The 18,749-nt window shown below is 30.4% G+C and overlaps 1 protein-coding gene across 1 annotated transcript; it reads left to right on the top strand.

The window, feature by feature from the left end:
* Positions 1–4,733: 4,733 nt before the first annotated feature.
* LOC111704701 (uncharacterized membrane protein C776.05) lies at positions 4,734–16,811 on the top strand. Its single transcript, XM_023477017.1, has 12 exons — positions 4,734–4,860; positions 5,332–5,417; positions 7,905–7,947; positions 8,345–8,405; positions 9,357–9,420; positions 9,770–9,858; positions 10,024–10,120; positions 12,016–12,135; positions 12,656–12,733; positions 13,307–13,373; positions 13,648–13,756; positions 16,492–16,811. The coding sequence occupies exons 1-12, from the start codon at positions 4,791–4,793 to the stop codon at positions 16,622–16,624; spliced, it is 1,017 nt and encodes a 338-aa protein (XP_023332785.1). The 5' UTR covers positions 4,734–4,790; the 3' UTR covers positions 16,625–16,811.
* Positions 16,812–18,749: the final 1,938 nt, after the last annotated feature.

The raw sequence follows: 18,749 nt of genomic DNA, 5'->3' as shown, positions 1-18,749 counted from the left end.
TATACAATATACAATACACTATACAATATACAATATGCAATATGCAATATACATTATAGAATACAATCTACAGTCTACACCATACTCCTTGGTCTATACACTGATCTTTTGAGTTTTAAGACGCAATTCAACAGAATGTGCAGCTCATATATAAATCCCTCCACCACTTGCCTAAGTTTAATTCAAACAATAGTTTTTTTTTTATTTTTCGAAATAGGCGCATTGCACAAGATGTATAGTTGAAATTTTTAAAAAGAAATTTTCTGTAAGAAAGGTACCTTAAGTGTCTTAAATTTCTTTTGAAATTAGTATACATGCAATGCTCGATTTTTGAAGAAAAAATATTTTGTTTTTAAGCCTATATTTTAGCCAATTCGGTCCAGCCGTTTGGTCAACTATATGAGCGAAGATCTTTATTATAAAGATGTTAATTAGAGAAATTAGTTTAGAATATGGAATTTTTTTAAAATTAAAATAACATGACGTGAATGACTACAGAATTTAAGTTTTCTTGTGGATATAATTTATACAAAATTAATTATCATTAAGCTAGACTTATTTTGAAAACTGAAATCAGTGAATCAATATGGGCACATCACGCAGATGTGTTTTTATAAAACAGTGAAAACTAGAAAATTGTGAAACAAATGTCGTCTTTGTTCTCTCTTTAACGTAGGAAATTTTCAGTAGGATTTTCAGTTTATCTTGTTCTTACCGACTCATTTTCAAATTTTTAACATTTTCCCGTCTATTACGCTTTGTTTAATTAATATTGAATTGAGAATGACAGAGCTTATTCCGATTCAGATTCAGGGAAACTTTTAGCTCTTGTTAGTTAGTTTTTTCGAAACGATGGCAACATTTTTCTTCATCTGGTAGAACCATGGTAATGTTTTTCTTTTCAGGAAAATATTCTTAATTGAGAAAATTGACTTTTTTTAAAAAGGCCATAAATAAGGGACAATTGAATTTACGTGGATCTAAAGTACAATCCCTTTAAACTAATAAAAATGGATTCCTTGAATGATTAAATCTTGTTAACCAATTCATTAAACCTTATAATTAATATGACAAATGCATTCCTACAAAGAAAAAGTGAACATTTCTAAACGTAGTTGGAGCCATCAAATTGAAGAAAAAAAACTCTGGCAAGTTTTCCAAGCGTGTCCCACGAAACATGACAGTTGGTGAATAGTTTAAAATGTCTTCTTCCATCATTAGTTAAGTTGTTTAATATTAAAGAGAATGATAAAGTATATTGTATGCCAATTAAACTATCGTAAAATTGATTTCAAAGTAAAATATATTTGAGAAAAGATGTTTTAATGAAATGATACAAAAAGTTTTAATATCCAATATAATATATGGAAGAAGACATTCAAAACTTTTCAACAACTGTCATGTTTTGTGGAACTCCCTGTAGTACAACAAATCAAGAGAAAAAAATGTTAACAGAAAGTTCCTTATTTGATATTTCCAATAAACTCTTTCTGAGTCTTTCTCTGTAAAAGTTACTCCCCCCCCCCATTTTTATTATCTCCATTTTCAAAAATCCAAAAATCTTTTTCTATGAATTTGAGAAGTCGTTGAACTGCCGTCTGCGTACCACCAGTTCAAATCCTTCCTGAATCTTTAATAACTAAATTTGAAACGGCGGTAGGACAGTTCATCGAGACCTACATGTGAATTCATTAATCTGTCCCTGACTATTTTAGTTAAAAAACGCTTAATTGTGTTATTAATATAATTTCATGAAGATGCTTCCTAATAATTAATTAGTAGTAAACTCTAATCTTGAAAGGATGAAAACTGTGAATATAAAGTTATGAAAAGACCGCCTCTATGCATTTTAAGGGCTTTACTTGTATCCACGGTGGTTTATAAAGGTTAAATACTCTGGATGTTGTCTTCATAGTAATGGACACTCAAAATCCTCATATGATGTAATTGCTTATTAGCGGAAGCTAAAGTGAGAGGGTGGAAGGGTGTTCCTCCCATGTCAGCTGAAAAAGCGGAAAAAATCTTCCACCCATTTTCCGTAGATTGGAGTGAATCCAGAGTATCTAACCTTAATAAACAACATTGTTTGTATCTTATTCGTGATTTCTAAACTTAATTAGACTGTTTGAGAAAATGAGAAGCAAATCATGATTAAATAACGAAGCAATTTTGATTTTATTCGATTATTTCTAGAAATGATATAATCTCTACATTGAGACTCATAAAACTGAAATAGGAAGACGACATTTATGCAACCTTATGTGTATTTGACGATGCTGTTAATCAAATACAGGGTGTCCCAATAAACATGGGAATTGAGAGACGTCTTGAAAGTCGTCTTTTTATAAAGTGGTCTACCTTTCTTGTATTTTAAAAATTGGCGAAATTTTCAAAATTTTGCAATATCTCCATTAATTTTGAAGTTACAAAATGGTAGACCACATTTTGAAAATCTCAAGACAAGGCGTTTTCGATATTTAATGTTTTACCTGGAATACTGCAATTATTGTGTTCATGGAAAAATGCAGCATGGATCGAAGACGATATAAAAGTTTTCACTTTATTTCCATGTTTATTTTATTTGCACACCCTGTAGGATAATAGTTTTTACCAGAAACGTAAAAAAAGTTATGAAGTGAAATGAGTTTATGTCCGCTGTACAATTGTTGTGTTTTATGAAACTTGTACTCATCTTCCTAATCCACAGTTTCACGGGTTCACTGCATATAGTAAAAAATGGGAATATGGCAATAAAAAGTGGCATCAATTAAAAATTCCATCACACCAAGGTATAAAACCCGTACCCTCTTGTAATGTTTCGGGAACACTCCCTTTAACTTTTTTAAAGATGAGTTAATTGAAAATATATTAAAGGCTTACGGATCATCTTTCCAGACGAAAGAAATAATTTTCTAAACAAATTTAAATTTAATTTTTTTCCAAATTTTTCTTCTATTGAATTCTGAACTTGTCATTTCAAAGTTTCAATTAAAACATTACTTTAACATGAATGATTCCATAAACATTACTTTAACACTAATGATTCTATAAACATTACTTTAATTTTAATGATTCTATAAACATTACTTTAATTTTAATGATTCCATAAACATTACTTTAACATTAATGATTCTATAAACATTACTTTAACATTAATGATTCTACAAACATTACTTTAACACTAATGATTCCATAAACATTACTTTAACACTAATGATTACATAAACATCACTTTAATTCTAATGATTCCATAAACATTACTTCAACATTAATAATTCCATAAACATAATTTTAACAATTGTGATTCATAAACATCACTTTAACAAAAATGGTTCCATGATCACCACTTAAACGCTATAATTTCAAAAACATATCTTTTTTACAAAATCTTCATAATTTTTAATTAAGATTACGATTAAGATTAATACTAAGATTAGATTAAGACTAAGATTAAGATTAAGATTAAGATTAAGATTAAGATTAAGATTAAGAGTTGATGTTGTGTAGTATAAGAGTTGATGTTGTGTGGTATAAGAGTTGGTGTTGTGTGGTGTAAGAGTTGATGTTGTGTAGTGTAAGAGTTGATGTCGTGTAGTGTAAGAGTTGATGTTGTGTGGTGTAAGAAATGATGTTGTGTGGCGTAAGAGTTAATGTTGTGTAGTATAAGAGTTGATGTTGTACAGTGTAAAAGTTGATGTTGTGTAGTGTTAGAGTTGATGTTGTGTAGTATAAGAGTTAATGTTGTGTAGTATAAGAGTTGATGTTGTACAGTGTAAGAGTTAATGTTGTGTAGTATAAGAGTTGATGTTGTACAGTGTAAAAGTTGATGTTGTGTGGTATAAGAGTTGATGTTGTGTAGTATAAGAGTTGATGTTGTGTAGTGTAAGAGTTGATTTTGTGTATTGTAAGAGTTGATGTTGTGTAGCATAAGAGTTGATGTTGTGTAGTATAAGAATTGATGTTGTGTAGTATAAGAGTTGATGTTTTGTGTGGCGTAAGAGTTGATGTTGTGTAGTATAAGAGTTGATGTTGTGTAGTATAAGAGTTGATGTTGTGTGGTATAAGAGTTGATGTTGTGTAGTATAAGAGTTGATGTTGTGTAGTATAAGAGTTGATGTTGTGTAGTGTAAGAGTTGATGTTGTGTAGAATAAGAGTTAGTGTTGTGTAGTGTAGGAGTTGATGTTGTAAAGTGTAAGAGTTGATGTTGTGTGGTGTAAGAGTTGATGTTGTGTAGTATAAGAGTTGATGTTTTGTAGTATAAGAGTTGATGTTGTGTAGCGTAAGAGTTGATGTTGTGTAGTGTAAGCGTTGATGTTGTGTAGTGTAAGAGTTGATGTTGTGTAGTATAAGAGTTGATGTTGTGTGGTGTAAGAGTTGATGTTGTGTGGTGTAAGAGTTGATGTTGTGTAGTGTAAGAGTTGATGTTGTGTAATATAAGAGTTAATGTTGTGTAGTGTAAGAGTTGATGTTGTGTAGAATAAGAGTTAATGTTGTGTAGTATAAGAGTTGATGTTGTGTAGTATAAGAGTTGATGTTGTGTAGTGTAAGAATTGATGTTGTGTAGTATAAGAGTTGATGTTGTTTAGTGTAAGAGTTGATATTGTGTGGTATAAGAGTTGATGTTGTTTAGTGTAAGAGTTGATGTTGTGTAGTATAAGAGTTGATGTTGTTTAGTGTAAGAGTTGATGTTTTGTAGTGTAAGAGTTGATGTTGTGTAGTATATGAAGTTGTGTAGGTTGGAGGAGGTTGGGCTGGTCAATGGCAGGTATTGAGAGCAGCCCCACTAAACATGATGCTCATGGATGTTGAAGAACAGCTGAAAACAACTTGGAAACGTCAATGGAGGAAAGCTATTTCAGGTAGCAAAACAAACTGGTCAAATCTGATTGAGTAATTTTGATCAGGATTAAGTTTAATTTGAAAAGTTTCATCAACAATTTATGAAAATATCTTTAGAAAAAGTTCTCAGCTTTTCTATAAGATTATCTCAGCCAAACTGCTCTACTCTTTATAAAAAGATTTGTGAAACATTAGAGACAATGACTTTCTCGCAACAAAATCATTCATCTTAAAATAGCTTTAGATTTTTAACGAGTTCTGTTTTAAATCATAAATTGAACCTCTTCATTATAATGGTAATTTTAGACTTCTTAAAGGGACTGTATAGAAATAACTTTAAATGACCGTTCCTTTCGTTTATAGAGTTTTACATTCGATTCACAACAATACCCCTTTAACCTTTTCTGAATGAGAAAAAGGAAGATATCCTTACTTGAAATACCGTCTACAGTCCCTTTAAACAAGATTCTTGAAGGTTTTTTATCTTGCAGGAGATCCGGAGAAGCGGGTTAGGGATCATATGAGTGATCCAGGTGTACAGAAGAGGATCAAACTGTATGATACTGCATCATTCACGGTGGGATCATTAAGGATTCAGGATAGGATCATTAGGGATTCAGGTTAGGATCGTTTGGTATTCAGGATAGGCATATTAGAGATTCAGGTTAGGATCATTAGTGATTCATGGTTGGGATCATTAGGGATTTAGGATAGGATCATTAGGGGTTCAGGATAGGACCATTAGGGTTTCATGACAAGATCATTAGTTATTCATATTAGAATCATTACGGATTTATGTTAGGATTATTAGGGATTCATGTTAGGATCGTTTGGTATTCAGGATAGGCATATTAGAGATTCAGGTTAGGATCATTAGTGATTCATGGTTGGAAACATTAGGGATTGAGGTTAAGGACATTCGAGACACAGGTTAGGATCATTAGGGATTTATGATAGGATTATTAGGGGTTTTGGTTTGGATCATTACGGGTTCAGGTAAGGACCATTAGGGATTCATGATGTGATCATAAGGGATTAAGGTTAGGATAATTAGGGATTCATGTTAGTAAAATTAGGGATTCAGATTAGGATCATTAGGGAGAATTGTTAGGGTCATTAGGTATAAAAGTTTGTATCATTAGGGATTCATGGTAGGATCATTAGGGATTCAGATTAGTATCATTAAGCATTCAGTTGAGGATCATTTGGGATTCAGAATAAGAGCATTAGGGATTCAAGTTAAGATTATTAGGGATTCAGGTTAGGACCCTTAGGGATTTAGATTATGGTCTTAGGATTTCATGTTAGGATTATTATTATTAAAAATTGAAAGTCTACAAATACGAGTTGTGATTTATAAGTTTTGCTAACATTTTTTCAGGGGTAAGTCTAGAAGTCTCAGCTCTAAAAAAAAATTTTATGTTAACTTTATCTAAACTGAGGCCGAATTTAAAGAATTTGAGCCGCAGTTTAAATTTAAGCCGCGGCTCAAATATGGTTGGTTCCACTTAAAATTGTATTTACTTTTTCAAGATTTAATCCGGCGCTTAGTTGAAATCGGTTTTTGGGGGATTTGAGACGCGGCTTAAATTCATTAAATTCGGACACTGGATTCATTTTTGGCCAGGTTGGGGTCAAGCAGATTGTTGTTGGGATGTAAGAAGTGTTCTCCTAAAGGTGGATTAGCTTCATTGTCACAGCATAGGAGGCTCGGTTACCAAAAAATGTTTTTATTAGACGATGCAAAAACCAAGCCGAGCCTTGAAACATATGATCCAGGACGCATTTTAAAATGATTTATGAACTATAATGGTAGTTTTATGAGGTTAAGAAGGAAAAAATTAATATTTGAAGGATTATGACATGTCCGGGCAGGACAAGACCATCAAGACCCCAAAAATGGTCGAAAATATTGCAATTTGAATAGAAGTATGTTTGACAGGCAGCCTGATATATCCTTTTACATTGTAAACAAAGTTGTAAAGCAAGATTTAAAAATGACAAAGATCTGGATTAAATTTGTCCCCAAGTCCCTAACATAGTTACGATATATCCCAAATGAAAACAGAACCAATATGTTCCGAATAAAAATAATACTAATATATTCTGAATAAAAATAATACTAATATATTCCGAATAAAAATAGTACCAAAATATTCCGAATAAAAATAGTACCAATATATTCTGAATAAAAACTGTACTAATATATTCCGAATAAAAATAGTACCAAAATATTCCGAATAAAAATAGTACTTATTCTGAATAAAAATAATTCTAATATATTCCGAATAAAAATAATTCTGATATATTCTGAATAAAAATAATTCTAATATATTCCGAATAAAAATAGTACCAATATATTTCGAATAAAAATAATACTAATATATTCTGAATAAAAATAATACTAATATATTCTAAATAAAAATAATACTAATATATTCTGAATAAAAATAATACTAATATATTCTGAATAAAAATTGTACCAATATATTCCGAATAAAAATAATACTAATATATTCTGAATAAAAATTGTACCAAAATATTCCAAATAAAAATAATAGTAATATATTCTGAATAAAAACTGTACTAATATAGTCCGAATAAAAATAATACCAATATATTCCGAATAAAAATAATACTAATATATTCTGAATAAAAATTGTACCAATATATTCCGAATAAAAATAATTCTAATATATTCCGAATAAAAATAATACTAATATATTCTGAATAAAAATAATACTAATATATTCCGAATGAAAATAATACCAATATATTCCGAATAAAAATTGTACCAATATATTCCGAATAAAAATAATTCTAATATATTCTGAATAAAAATAGGTCCGATATATTCCGAATAAAAATAATACTAATATATTCTGAATAAAAATAGTACCGAATGATATATTCAAATTTAAAATAGTACTGATACAGTCCGAATAAAATCATTACAATCTCCACTAAAACTCACTATTTTTTCGGTCAGTGTACTGCAGATCACTTCTGTCACCCCCCCCCCCCCCAAATAAATATTAAATTGATTATTATTATAATATTTTAGCTTGGTGTCAGCACAGTTTTGTTTGCAGAGTATCTTCTTCTAGGAAAACTTGCAAAACGAGTTTTAATAAACAATTTTGAAATCAGTTGGGATTGTACATAATCATATACATTAAACAGTTGGGATTCTACATATACATATACATTAAACAGATGGGATTGTACACATACACTTACATTAAACAGTTGGGATTGTACATATACATATACATTAAACAGTTGGGATTGTACATATACAAATACATTAAACAGTTGGGGTTGTACATATACATATACATATAACAGTTGGATCAGATGGGATTAAACGATTTATCAAACAGTTCGGACAATTAGATAGTTTTGTTTTACAACAAACAAACAGTTGGGATAGTAAGTGAACTATTTTACATTTGAAATTTTTTTATATTTTATTTTTTGTATTTTGCAATAATTTTACTGCAGTTTACCCGCAGTTCTTTCCAATCTTTTTCCTCATTACCTTCTCCATTCTCATTCTTTTGAGGTAAACCATTTTTTATTTATTCATTTATCCATCAAGAAAAGTGTTACCTCTGCCAACCATTAACGAGATGTTAACAATTATTTCATGTAAAATAAAAATAGTTTGAAAAAGATCAAATACAACAATTAAAAATATCAAAACACGTTAAAAACGTCGTTGGTTCCGCTTAAAATTGTATTCAATGTTTCAAGGTTTAAGCCGGCGCTCAATGGAAACCGGTTTTTGTCGGATTTGAGACGCGGCTCAAATTAATTATATTCGGACTCCGTTCGTTTTCTTACAATCATTATTTTTTTCATGAAGGGATATTTCCTTTAGGTGACAATTTAAAAATAACGATTTTTGCCGTTCCTTAATGGACGCTTTTTTTCAATTTTCAAAAACTTTCGTTCCGTTTTCGGAACATTGCCCAGACCAAATTTTAAAGAACCAAAGAACATTTTCGTGAAAAAGCATGTCGTTTAGAAAAAAAGATTTTGAACGAATGAAAAAAACTAAAATGAAACATTTAAAATTGTTTGAAAAAAAAACGATTTTTTAAACAAACTTTTAAAAAACGACAGTTTTTTACTAAACAAACAAAAAATTAATCTTGTATATTGTTTTCATTGAAGTAAAAAAGTTTTCTTGAACTATAATAAAAAATTGAAAATATCAGGGAACCATTACCAAGGAAACAGAAGTGGATGATACAACTAGATGCTAACTAGATGTCCTAAACTCCACTTCAAAACTCCACTTAAACTCGACTTTAACTCCACTTTTGAATTCCAGTCACCAACCTAGTGAAATCTGGGTGCATAAACTCGACTTTTTAAATCCCAGTTTATACCAAGTCACCAACTGGTTGAAATCTGGGTGCATAAACGCGATGATCTTAATAGCACTATACTAAATAGATCTGAAGAGATCATGAATGAACAAAAAATTAATAAAAATGTTATTGTTTAGGTACTTGACCTACAAACCAATAAAGCATCACTTCTTTCTCTTGGATTTCTGCTATTTAGTCAATGTAAGGAAATGTTGATATTCATTTTGCTAGATTACAAAAATTTAATTGAGCATCAAAACATCGATTAAAATGTCCTCTTTATTTTCTTATAATTAATTTTCCACAACATGCAAGTATGAGTGAAAAAAAGAGGAAAACTTTTGAACAATGTAAAATAATCTTTGCTTGTCCATTTCCTTTCTATAAAATGGCTCGGTCGTAAAATGTGTGTTTTTTATAAAATGTCCTAAGATATATTCATCAATGCAACTTCTTTCTTTGAAATGTTCTGTCTATGAAAAAATGTAAAAAGGGGACACATTTTTTATTATGTGAACACTGAATAGTCCCTTTAACAAAATTGTTGTAGGTGTCAAGTATTTTGCAAAGTCTAGTTTGTGCAGAGGTCAAGGATCAAGAGATTTGTGCAAATTGGCTCACGGCTAACTTTGTGCTAAGGTATTTGCGCAAATAATAATGACAATGATTTAATAATAATTATAGTAATAATAGTAGAAAATAACAATGTATTTAAAATGTTAATAACGACGACGACGATGATGATGATGATGATGATGACGACGATGATGATGATGATGATTAATTAATTGATTATTTTGTTAGTCATGGTCCAATAGCAATGGCTATCCTGGCTTGGCAGAATTGCTTAGTTTTCCATTCTATGGATAAGATGACCAGTTTCTTCATACACATCATGCCGGTCAGATTATTTTTACACAGTGGGTCACAAAAAAGGCAAATTAGGATTTTTGAGTCTTCATTTCAGTTTTAGTTTAAAGTTTTATCCCTGCTTGAAAATATTGAAAATATTGAAAATATTGAAAATATTGAAAATATTGAAAATATTGAAAATATTGAAAATATCAAAAATATTCAAAATATTTATTTTTAAGAGCGTATTATTTTTAGATATGAAAACCCTTGCCGTTGGGTGAAAATATGAGAAACATGGATGTATCAATTTAAAATGGTCAATGACCAAATGTATAAAATTTAAAAATATGTGGTATTATATTAGCCATATTAATAAAAAAATCCGTTAAAAACAAAGAGACCATTGGGCTTGACAATTCATACAAAATTTGGTCTATAAACTGTAAACAAATATGTTGTGACTTTTCAAATATTTTTTTGTGTTACATATTTTATCATTGAGCTCGATCATCTGATATTTAATATTATAAATAATTTTAAACTATTTCAAAAATGTACGTGATAGTTTGAATAATTTAACATTTCTTTTCCCTATTAAAGTTTTGAGTGATAAATTGAAAACATAAGACATAGAAACTTAGATCAAATAAAACAGTTTTGTAATAATTAAATGGTTTCATTATTAGATGAAAAAGCAATAAAAACATAGTTTTAGAATTTAACCCGAATAATTTCAAAAAATAAATTATTTCTTATTTTCTACTGAAAATGAAACCAACCAAAACTTAAATGAAGTTTTAAAAAAAATTTAAAATGTTAAAAAAGTTATTTCTGTCCTTTATTTCTTTCATTGAACCCTATTCATATATTGATATTGACATTCTCAATCTTTTTTTATTACTTTTTAAAAACGTGATTTTTTGAAATATTAAACAATAAACATGCATCTTCTCTCTCCTTGATTTTTTATTTCATAAAGTGCAAACATTAAAGAATCAGACTTAGAGTCTTTAGATCAAAGAAAAATAATTCAGAAAGCTTGAAATTGTCTGAGAGTTTTCTAAAAGAAATCTTATTGAATATAAAAGGTTGAAATTCTGAATTTTTGCGGATTTTTTAAATTTTCTAAATAAAATATAATTAAATGAAATTAAACGTCAAAAAACGTTGTAAAACCTCTTAATGTTTCTTTCCTTATATATTCCGATTTCTTACCCATTATACAGAAATTACTTTTATTATTCTGAATATTTTTTTAGCTCTTTCAAAATATGATGGTTTAGAATATTTAACCTTTCTGTTTGGTTTTTAATTTTCAGAAAGAAATCAAGATCAAGGAAATCAATTTTAAATCTGAATGATTTTTTACAGATCAACTCCATATGAAGTAATAGTTCTGTAAACTTTTTGTTAGCATATCACAGCTAATTCTACGTAGCTTGTATAGGGGGAAGAGATTTATTCGGAATTTGTTTAATGAAGGTTCTGCCATTAATCTCCAAAAGTTTTTGATGGTTTTGAAACGGAGAAAGGGTAGTTTTGAAATCTTAAATTTTTCAAACTTTTCAGAAGAGCATGTTAAGAATTATTTATTTGATTTATAATATGCGATATAAAGTTTATAGGAAGTAAAATTAAATCTAAAGGAGCTAATAGGTCGATATTTTTTTCATTCATTTCGTGTTAAAATTACCTTTCCTTTGTGTTATGATTGGATTGTCTTTAAAATTTAAAAATAACTAATCATAAACTCATTTTAAAAAAACAGTTCTTCACACTCTAAATTTCAAAATTTTGAATAAATACATTTCATATATGACAGTAAAAAATGGCTTATATGGGCACCATCCAACTTTTTTGATTTCATAATTTAGTTTACGTGCAAAATAATTCTCTGAATATTTCATATTAAGGAAAAATTGATTTTTCCTTATATCGTAGGTTCTTTTAAACTATTTACTGAGGTGGAACATAATTCCGAACTCTGTTGGAGACGCTGACCTTTCTTTAGGACTCTGCAATTCAATGTTTTATCCTCTAATCTTCTATTCACTGTGGCAGGTCATACCTTTCTTTGGGGTTCAAACATTTTTAATAAAGAATAAATTTGTTAAGATTTTTTAAATATTTGTTATTGTGTTGAAAATAATCAATAAAATAAAGAAAGCAAGCTTTTATATATAATATTGATGTTTGAGTTTGGAACATGTTTTTACATACTTTTCAATAAAAAATAATTTACAAAAAAAAACCTTTACATGTTTTTCAATAAGTTTCTAAAATCAATTTGAACAATCCATCTCTGTATTTCTTATTTTTAAGTGATTACATGAAATTACAGGGAGTCCCAGAACAAATGACAGTAACATATTTGAAATACTTTGCGACATTTTTTTCAAAAACTTAATTTTAGAATTATGACTACTAATATAGTATACAAGCTTAAGAATCCCTTTGCCTAAAATCCAAACTATATATGAACTGAAATCAAACAAGCTAAATCGGTCAAAGGGTTCATGAGTTATGATCGGACATAAAAACAGAGATTAAGACTTTATATAAACAGAAGTTATGTGTTTAGGCTTGTTATCTGTATGTCCAGTGCACAGTTATTGACCATGATCCGGAGTTAGTGACCAGTCTTAGATATCTAACTCAGGTTTCTTTTTTATCTATTATCGCTTTTCAAGGGCGTACACAGGAATTGTCTAGGGACCTTAAATTTTTTTTTTTCAAGGGGGGCTCCTCACCAGTTGGGGTTAAAAGTACTATATATAGTACTGTACTGTATATATAGTACTGCACTGTACAATACTGTACTATGCAGTACTGTACTATATTCAGCATAGTTTCAGTAGAAGTAAATATTTCCGTTTACTGTTATAGCGCCAATATAAGGATTTTTCTCTATTTGGATAATGAGATAGATATAAAGATAGATGTTACCGCCGTACTGCTATCCTATACCATACGGTACTATACTGTACTATACAGCACTTTCCTGTACTTTACTGTACTATACGGTACTATACTGTACTATACTGTACTATACGGTACTATACTGTACTATACTGTACTATACTGTACTATACTGTACCATACTGTACTTTACTGTACTATACTGTACTATACTGTGCTATACTGTACTATACTGTACTGTATTATACTGTATTGTAGTGTACTATACTGTACTATACTGTACTATACGGTACTATACTGTGCTATACTGTAGACTCCGAGAAATCCCATGTACATGTTGGTGAAGGAAGTGTGCGTTGCTCTGGGGGTATTTGAGAAAGGTATAATAAAATTTAGAAACCTTTTCATCCTCATTTCATATCTTACAATGCTTTAAAGTGACTGTAAGCGTAATTTTAACCGAACGTCATTTTCGGTCGAAAAGTGTTTAGTTCTGATAATTTATCCAGGCATTCTTATACGGCAAGAAATGCGGAGGTCACTTATGCCGAAAAACCACAAATGGGTAAATGCAATATTTGCATGGAGGGTCACTTGACATTACGCTGAAAGTTCTTTAAATATTAAGCTTTAATTTGTAAATTCCTTTTTTAGATGAAGGTTTTGACACGGAAGGATTGAAAACTAAATCTATTTTTGTGATTGGTCAGTTCATTTATATCTTCGTTTCAATCATCCCAGCCTCGCTTATATTCCATTTCAGGTAATTTAAATTTTAAATACAGAGTGTCCCAAAAAACGCTCCTGTTGAAAACTTCAGAAGTCTATAAAAGGGTCAATATTCGATCTACAAAACTATAATTTAAAACCCCGGTTACAAAACTGTAGAGTTTAGACCTTTATTCCCCGTTTTTTTAGACACCCTGCATAACATTTGTCCATCTGTTTTCTGACGTCCGTTTGTATCGTCAAATTATTTTGTGGGATCTCACATGAAGGGAAAGGTTTATGGATGGTAAAAATTTAAAAAAAATTAGATTTGTCAGAATCCACAAGAAATTTTGTTGTTACTGTTTAATAATTTAAGAAGAGAAAATGCCGAAGAAAGAGCAACAATTACAAGATTAAAACAAACATGAGAGCGAAGTACTCTGAAAGCCTAATTATACATAATTTAAAGACAGGGTGTCCCAAAAATATGAGAATAAATGGAAGACTTTAATTGATCCGTAATATTGTTTATTGACTAATTACAAGGGGGCCATGGATCTTAGCTACCTCTCCGTGTATATTAGCCTGAGTGGACACTAAATATAATTTACTGATAAAGGATGTTAAGAGATTATGACCTAGTGATACAGTAAAAACATCAAATATGCAATACGTCTTCGTAGTACAAGTGTATAGGAAGGTTTTGTATCTTAAATTGTACTCAGTTTTCTCAGGACCGTTTAATAACGATGAAATATTGCTCTGTAAAAGACTGTAATAGTTTGAATCCTGTGAAAATGGAATCCTGCATACGATAAAGGAGTAGTGGATTTTAATAGTTACATGGAAAACAAATTCTCCATTTAAATGTTTTCAGAAATTACCCCCGAGTACTGTAATATACAGATTGACCTTTGGAAGTGAAGTATATGGCCTGTACAATTAATAAAGGATTAGCGTACATCATCTCTCTATATACTATAACATCGCTGGCTTATTAACAGACAATTGTTGTCTGCCATTTTTCCTTAAAAATGAAGTATTCACCATATTGCTCAGATGGGAGTCTAATAGAACAGAAAAAGTTAGGAATTAGTTTTTTTGAGGTTGATGCAGCATGCAAATATAGGGAAGGTATATTTTTTATTTTAAGTTTTCTGTAATAAAAAACCGACTGTTTTAGAGAGAAAAAAACTCAAGCTTCTAAGAAGTATTAACAATTTCTTTTCTTGACATCTAATAATTTTTTTCCGAAATATTATTTTTTTTAATAATAATAATTTAATTTAAGCAACAGAAAAGTATAGAAGCAATTGATTTTGAAAAGACCCGCCTGAAACTTAAAAAAATAAAATCAAAGAAGATTTTTTGTGCGGAACAAATTTCTTTGACATTGGACTAGTGAGTACGTTTCTTGTATAAACAACTGGTCCGTCCTAATGACGTACTTTGGGCCGGACGATAGTTTGGCTGCTGGATAGGGAAGATTCTTAACTGATAGATAATTAAGACAAACACAGTTGGAGGAGGGGGGTGGGGGGAATCCATAGACGCCATGAGCCTTCGCTATGCAGACCAAGCCTCAGCTATGCAGTAATGAGCATGCGCAAAATGTGCCTGTGTAATGCAGGATGTATTTTAAAATTTGTGTTATAAGTTTAAATAAAAGATTTCTTTACACATTTTTTGACAAAGTGGCATGAGAGGTTTCTGAAAGATGAGAAGTATTTTTCAATTATCATAAATAGTGCCTAATTATGACTAATAAAATAGTATATAAAGCTTAAAAGATTTTTTACACAAGAAGGAAATATTTAGAGAAAAAAATTTGATCCGAATTTCACTTTATCTTTTATAATCTTTGATTTATGCGATACATTTTTTTGTAGTTTAAATCAAATCTAGAAAATTTGTATCATTTATTTAAACCTTAACATTTTTCAAAAAAAAGTTTTGTTTAAATCAAAGATTACAATAAAAGAAACTAAGTTTACTCCAGCAATATTTCTCAAATAACTTCCTTTTTGCGCAAGAAATGTTTAAATTTAGTGTAAATCAGGGAGTAAGGACGCGGTTCGCCCTACCATATGATTATACATGCTTTACAAACGAAGTACTCCATTTGAAAAATAATTTTTTTTAAAGGTCGTCTTTTAATTTTTTAAATGTAGTTACTTTACCATAATAAATAAAAACAATCTTATTTAATATAAAAAAATATGTTTGTATTGCTAATAATTTTGCATCTTAAAAAATGAATTTATTTGGCGATGTTCAGCATACTTTTTTCTCTGTTAAATGTATTCAATGACCTTTTCTGAATACATGTAATTGTGCATATGACGACATTTAAATATTTCTTATTCAAATGGAGTACTTCGTCTGTAAAGCATGTATAATCATATGGTAGGGCGAACCGCGTCAGTTATATCTCCCTTCTATTCCTTACTCCCTGGTGTAAATCTTATAAATCTAATCATAACAATCAATAAATAACTCTTAATCTTCAGTAAAATTCTTATGCCACTACGTCAAAAAAATTGTTAAAAATAAAAACCAAGATTCAAAAAAAGCTGTGCTGTATGGTGGAGGCTCATTTACTGCATAGCGGAGGCTTGGTCTTTATAGTGGAGGCTTGGTCTGCCTAGCAAATCTGGGAGGTTCGTGTCTGCATAGCGGAGGCTCATGGCGTCCGGGGCTTCCCTCCCTCGTTGTAGACGTCATCTGGTCGACCATTGTATAGTGTTAAGAAGAAACGTTCTCTACTTTCACTTGTTTTTGTTTCAGAGGATTGAATACGACGTTTATTCTGTTTCTGATCCTGGCAGCAACATGGCAGGGTGGCTCCTATTATGTTTTCCAGTTTACTAAAACATACAACAAGAAGTTTGATGACAAGAAGAAAGAAATGCTCGATTAATGGCGAAGTCTCGCACTCCACTAGACGGAAGGTCAAAATATATGCGACAATACTTATTCGACTTTGTGACCTTATCGCTCATCTATTTTTTAGTGTTTCCACAAGTGCGATAAAAACTATTTTTTTGGTTACACATTTGTAATTTCTTCTTCTCAATAGCTCTTCAATTAAAGAAGTTATGGTTAAAAAATTTGAAAGATATCAATCAAACGCAAATTTAAACTTTAATATATAAAAATTCACGAAAGTATTTTTTTAAAAAAAGTTTATTGCATCCAAATAAAGTTGACCAACAGTCGTCGTTGTATGAATACCAATACAATGAAGACGACTTTCTAATTCAATTTTAACAGCAGACATCATAAACATTTAAACAAACAGATTTTGTCAATTAACCGCTTCTCTGTTTACTTGTTAACTTGTAGTGTGATAAATGCTTGTTACGGATCAAAGCATTATTACAAATAAAAAGTCGTATTCATTGTATTGACCGCTTTAGAAAAAGGGAAGATCCTTAAAAATGAAGTATGACGCACATTGTAAAATGTATTTAGTATACTTGAGAATTCTTTAATCAAAATATATGAAAAGATATATCAAAATATATTTCAGTTTTTATTAAAAAGAATAATTCTTATTTGACACTCTTGACGATCCTCAGTAGTCAAAATTCTTTGAACATATATATCTATATATAAATTTGGCTTGTCTGTTTGTTTGTATCCAATAAACGTCAAAACGGCTGAACCGATCGGGCCCAAATTTTTTGTGGGACATCTAGGGACCCCAGGGAAGGTTTATGAATCATCAAAATTCGATCGTCATTAAATTTTTTAAAATTTTGAAAATCCGCGAAATTTTTTGTGAAAATCCGCAAATTATTTTTGTTTTGTTTTACGATGTACACAAAGAGAACATGTTCACAATTAATTTAGGAGATGGGCGCGAAGCGCCCTCTAAGGCTAGAAAGAAGGGCGCGAAGCGCCTTGAATTTCTAATAATTGCTTTATATTGTAATACTGAAGGGAAAGAATCTCTAATCAAAATTTGAAAAAGTGATATTTAGTTGAGATGTTCTTGAATATGAGCAAAATATAAGTAAACGTACAGGGATTACCCACAAACAATAAACTAGTTAAATCCTTTGCTTAATAATTTGATAAGCCATTATTAATCCTATATTTAAGACAGAATAATTAACGCCATGGGAGTAATATTTTTAGAGTTTTATGTCGTCTTTACTCTTTATAGTCTAATCCTATGTAGATAAACCTGACAGTATGTATGCGATAAATGACACTATTTTTTTATACAAAACGTTGTATCATGTTCTTAAACATTTCTGAAAAATTAACAGTGAAGAGACTGTATTACTCTAGTAGACGAAATACAGGTTTCCGAGAAGAGACACAGAGAAAGCAAAAGAATAAGTAAAGCTTACCTCAGATGTGCACAACCGACCACCCTATTAATTGATTAACAGGGGTTGTGTACATCACGATATACGTATCCAACACTGAACACCTTTTCAGTGATCAAAAGCATTAAATTTTGATAATTCACATAATAGTTTCCTATGACAAGAATATTTCATTGATTTTTTTAAGTGAAAGATTGATCCCATGTCAGATTTCGACATCCGTCTTGTGTTTACATTACCGCTCAGAGACAGTACAAAAGATGCGTACACCTCTGAAATAACCTTTCTTCCATTACAACCGTGACCTCCCCAAAGAAATGCGACTGAGGCGAGCTTTACCTCTTCGTTTCCTTTCTCTGGGACTATATGAGAGGGGGGAGTCAAACGCCACCCAATCGTGTTTGCGGCATGCGCACTCCTCATTTGGTAATCAGGAAAAAGAAAGGCGAACATTAAACTATTAATGTCTTAGAAATTTTCAAAGCTGAGGAGCAAAAAGAAAGCTTTAACCTCAAATACACCTAAGTATTGCTATAATGTCGTCTTTCTATTCGTAGTTTTCTGGTTATCACTGTATCTACCCAGAGTTCTATAACGCTAATTCGAAAGAAATTATCCGTTTTTAATCCAAGATGGCCGATATTAAAACAAGAAACCAACAGTTCATTGCATACTTCTCATAAAATTAGCATTAGTTTTAAATCT

This window comes from Eurytemora carolleeae, unplaced genomic scaffold (genome assembly GCF_000591075.1).
Source record: "Eurytemora carolleeae unplaced genomic scaffold, Eaff_2.0 scaffold627, whole genome shotgun sequence".
Classification (NCBI taxonomy): domain Eukaryota; kingdom Metazoa; phylum Arthropoda; class Copepoda; order Calanoida; family Temoridae; genus Eurytemora; species Eurytemora carolleeae.
Note: the sequence above shows the minus strand (reverse complement) of the source record. Positions and strands in the feature narration are given on the sequence as shown.

What these genes read in the sequence shown, in the direction of transcription:
- LOC111704701 (XM_023477017.1), top strand. Translation starts at nt 4,791, where the DNA reads ATGATGCTCATGGATGTTGAAGAACAGCTGAAAACAACTTGGAAACGT. An exon ending in ACGGCTAACTTTGTGCTAAG is followed by an intron (nt 9,859 to 10,023) that starts GTATTTGCGCAA and finishes TTATTTTGTTAG; the next exon opens with TCATGGTCCAATAGCAATGG. An exon ending in TCTTCATACACATCATGCCG is followed by an intron (nt 10,121 to 12,015) that starts GTCAGATTATTT and finishes CTTATATCGTAG; the next exon opens with GTTCTTTTAAACTATTTACT.